The following is a 3,430-nucleotide window of genomic DNA, read 5'->3' as shown; positions in this document are numbered from 1 at the left end:
AAAGTGCCGGCGTATAGGTCCAAAATGGTCACAGCCAAGCAATGTTTATTAAACGCTCTCAAGTTCTCATTTAGTCTTATTCTTCTATTACTGGAAAGCAAGCTTTTGATATATGCATATTTAAGTCAATAAACATTTTTGAAAGAGCCTAAGAAATATGGGCTCTTCTTCCTTCGTCAGCACTAGGTTGGAGTCTCCTTTCGTCCCCACCTCCTCCCTGGGTGGGTTGTGCAGTCCTTACTCTGACTTCCATTAATGTGCAGCTTGGACAGGGCTCAGCGGACCCTACCAGGGCCGCTCCTTGACCAGGGGGCCGGTGGCCAGGTCCCTAGAGGTCAGTGGAAGTGTGGAGGTGGGAGATGGTCAGGGTCTTTCCTGCCGGCCTTTAGATGGCGCCCCGGGAAAGGGATTCCGAGCCGCGCTCCCCAAGCTCTTGGGGCCTGGAGCCTAGTGGTCCCGGCGGAGCAGTCCCGGCTGTGAAGACAGTGCAGCAGCCGGTGTTCCTTCCAGCTCCTACGGCTGCTCCGCACGTGTGCTAGGACCGGGTGGGACGCAATTACTGCAGACGTGCGGCGGGTGCAGCAGAGCCGGTGCAGGGGGCGCGCACCGAGGGGCGCAGGAGCGGCACGCGGCCCCGACCCCCACGCGCGGCGGGGCCCTCCCACCCCACCCAGCGGCAGGTGGACAGTGTCGCTATGAAGAGAAAGCCTCGATTGTCCCTCCTACAAACCGCCACACGCCAGACCTCCGCTATTGTGCGCCCTCCATAGAAATGCAAACGAGCCGCGTGCGCCGGCCGCAATCTGCTCGCGCGCCCGGGCGCCCCGCAGCGCTCTGCAGCGGGCGGGCAGGTTGGCTAGGACCTTCCTGCGCGACCCGGTCGGGGCCTTGATTGTGCGCGAACCTCGTGCTCGGGGGCCCTAGTGTCAGCTGGAGCGGACTGTGCTCAGGCCTTTTGCAAGCTTAAAGCCAGCGCTTTAAGTTCCGGTTTAAAAGCAATGGTCTCATAAACTCCAAATTGAAAGCACAGAAAAATAGAAAGGTAGCAACAAAAATGAATGCAAAAAAATTCATTAGATTCCCCAAAGGTACATTTCACAAATCGCAGCGTACTATTAGCCAGCGAGATCTTCTCTTTTTTCTTTTTTCGCTTTTTTTTAAAAAATTTTTTTCCTTTTAAGGACTTAAAAACAAAAAGGCGAGATGAAATCTGCAGGCTCCAGTCTGCCTGGTAACACGCCGACAAAAGCGGCAGATTTGCGGTATTATCATCCCCCGCACCCCTCCCCACGTGGCCTTCTGGCACGAGCCACCGGCCGCCGCCTTATTTGCATCAGAAAGCGGGCGCGGGCCAATGGGCGCGCAGGCTCGCGCCAGCTGGCGGCGCCACGGGCCCAGCCTATATAAGGGCGTGCGGCGGCGCCCGGGCTCACTCGCTGGTGGTGGGCGCGCAGGGCTGGAACGTGGATCTTCCAGTCTTCGCTTGCGTCCGCTCCGCCCTCTCCTCTTGTGGATAACTTGCTGCTCGCGGATCGCAACATGACTCTGGAAGAAGTTCGCGGCCAGGACACGGTTCCAGAAAGCACGGCCAGGTGGGTCGGTGCCGAGAGCTGGGGGATCCTGGTCCTGCCCTGGCCGCGGCTAGTTGGGCGGCAGTCTTTGGGGCCCGCCCGGGTGGGAATCCTCTGGGTGGGAGCCGGGCGCGAGTGTGAGGGCTGAGCCGGGGGTGCGGCGCTGGGGGTGCGTCCCCGGGCCTGGGGGTTCCGGGGCACTCTCTGACCAGTCCCCGCTCACGGCGCTGGGTCGTCCGCAGGATGCAGGGTGCCGGAAAAGCGCTGCACGAGCTGCTGCTGTCTGCGCAGCGTCAGGGCTGCCTCACCGCCGGCGTCTACGAGTCCGCCAAAGTTCTGAACGTGTGAGTATAGACGCGGCCCGGGCAAGGAGACGGGGCGGGAGGAGCCGCAGGGAGACCGGGGAGATGGCGGCGGGGGGCACCCCAGGCTCCCCGACCTGACTTCAGCACCTCCTCCTCGCCCGCGCAGAGACCCCGACAACGTGACCTTCTGCGTGCTGGCCGCCGACGAGGAGGACGAGGGCGACATCGCGCTGCAGATTCACTTCACTTTGATCCAGGCGTTCTGCTGTGAGAACGACATAGACATCGTGCGCGTGGGCGACGTGCAGCGGCTGGCGGCGATCGTGGGTACCGGCGACGAGGCGGGGGCGCCGGGAGACCTGCACTGCATCCTCATTTCGGTGAGTGTCGCCTCCGTGCGGATGTCGTCCCCGCCCCCGCCACCGGCCAGTGGCCAGCCAGGCTGACCTCTGCGCTCTCCCCGCAGAACCCCAATGAGGACGCATGGAAGGACCCCGCCTTGGAGAAACTCAGCCTGTTCTGCGAGGAGAGTCGCAGCGTCAACGACTGGGTGCCCAATATCACCCTCCCCGAGTGACAACCCGGCGGGATCCTTGGTCTGATCGACGTGGTGACGCCCCGGGGCGCCTAGCGCGGGGCTGGCTCTGTGGATGCGCCCTCGGAGGGCGCCGAAGTGCGGCGTGGAGACTGGCAGGCCGGGGCGCGTGGAGAGCGGCGAGGAGGTGCGGCTCCTTCCCGAGGAGGGGCCCAGCGGCGGCAGGGGCAGGCTGGCCCCAGCCCAGGACTCTACAAGTGTGGGGAGCGGCTGCTCGCCCAGGAAGGCCGGAGGCGGGACCTTGGCCGCGCGGCCGGCCGGGAAGGACGGACTGGCCGGGCAGGCATGACTCAGCAGCCTGTAGTCCTGGCAAAAAGGAGGGGAAAGGCAAGGCCAGGCGGCCTGGACTTGTACAGTTACAGGAGCTCTGACGGACTTAGCAGCATGCACTGCTGTTTCAAATCGGATACGGGCGATGCTTCATTTTCTAAAGGATTATGCTGCTGCAGCTTTGAGTTTTACAATAAACTTACTGAAACAGACTTATTCTCGTTATTGAGGGCAGGGGATCTTTGCGGGGGAGGTGGTTAGCAGGGCGGCTGCTTATTTCTGAAATTCACGGAACTCGATGGCACCTGTTCCATCTTCCTGCTGGGGCTGAAAGTGGGGGAGGGGACGCCGGCTGGGTGTTAGAGCAGAATTTGAGCCCTGCTCCTGTTTCTCTCCCTTTAGGAAGATTTTTAACCTCGCAAGACAGGAGCATACTTGGGATAAGACATCAGTGCAGCAGCTGGCCATCCAACCTGATAACAGAGGCCTTTCCCTCCCTCCCCTCCCCCTTCTCCTCCCCCCACTCCCTTCCAACAGCTGCTTAGGGGAACAGCTTGCAGGATGCAGGCAGCTCCTTCCCACACAATGAGCTTTGCCTTCTGCAGGCGCTGCCCTTTGTGGTCCCTGAGGATGGTGGCAGACCGCTCTCAGGAACCTTTTCCTCTTAAAGGAATGGCACTTACAACAAT

At 61.2% G+C, this 3,430-nt stretch overlaps 1 protein-coding gene across 1 annotated transcript; it reads left to right on the top strand.

The window, feature by feature from the left end:
• Window positions 1-1,437: 1,437 nt before the first annotated feature.
• Window positions 1,438-2,951, top strand: GADD45G (growth arrest and DNA damage inducible gamma). Its single transcript, XM_057722926.1, has 4 exons — window positions 1,438-1,592; window positions 1,814-1,915; window positions 2,043-2,256; window positions 2,343-2,951. Exons 1-4 carry the CDS (start codon window positions 1,540-1,542, stop codon window positions 2,451-2,453), a joined length of 480 nt encoding a protein of 159 aa, XP_057578909.1. The 5' UTR covers window positions 1,438-1,539; the 3' UTR covers window positions 2,454-2,951.
• Window positions 2,952-3,430: the final 479 nt, after the last annotated feature.

This window comes from Hippopotamus amphibius, chromosome 2 (assembly GCF_030028045.1).
Source record: "Hippopotamus amphibius kiboko isolate mHipAmp2 chromosome 2, mHipAmp2.hap2, whole genome shotgun sequence".
NCBI lineage: Eukaryota > Metazoa > Chordata > Mammalia > Artiodactyla > Hippopotamidae > Hippopotamus > Hippopotamus amphibius.
This window is presented reverse-complemented; position numbering and strand designations above follow the sequence as displayed.

Bases quoted from the DNA above. Each gene is read 5' to 3' on its own strand.
- GADD45G (XM_057722926.1), top strand. From the start codon at position 1,540: ATGACTCTGGAAGAAGTTCGCGGCCAGGACACGGTTCCAGAAAGCACG. The intron at 1,916-2,042 runs GTGAGTATAGAC...TCGCCCGCGCAG, and splicing joins TCCGCCAAAGTTCTGAACGT to AGACCCCGACAACGTGACCT. The intron at 2,257-2,342 runs GTGAGTGTCGCC...CTCTCCCCGCAG, and splicing joins TGCACTGCATCCTCATTTCG to AACCCCAATGAGGACGCATG.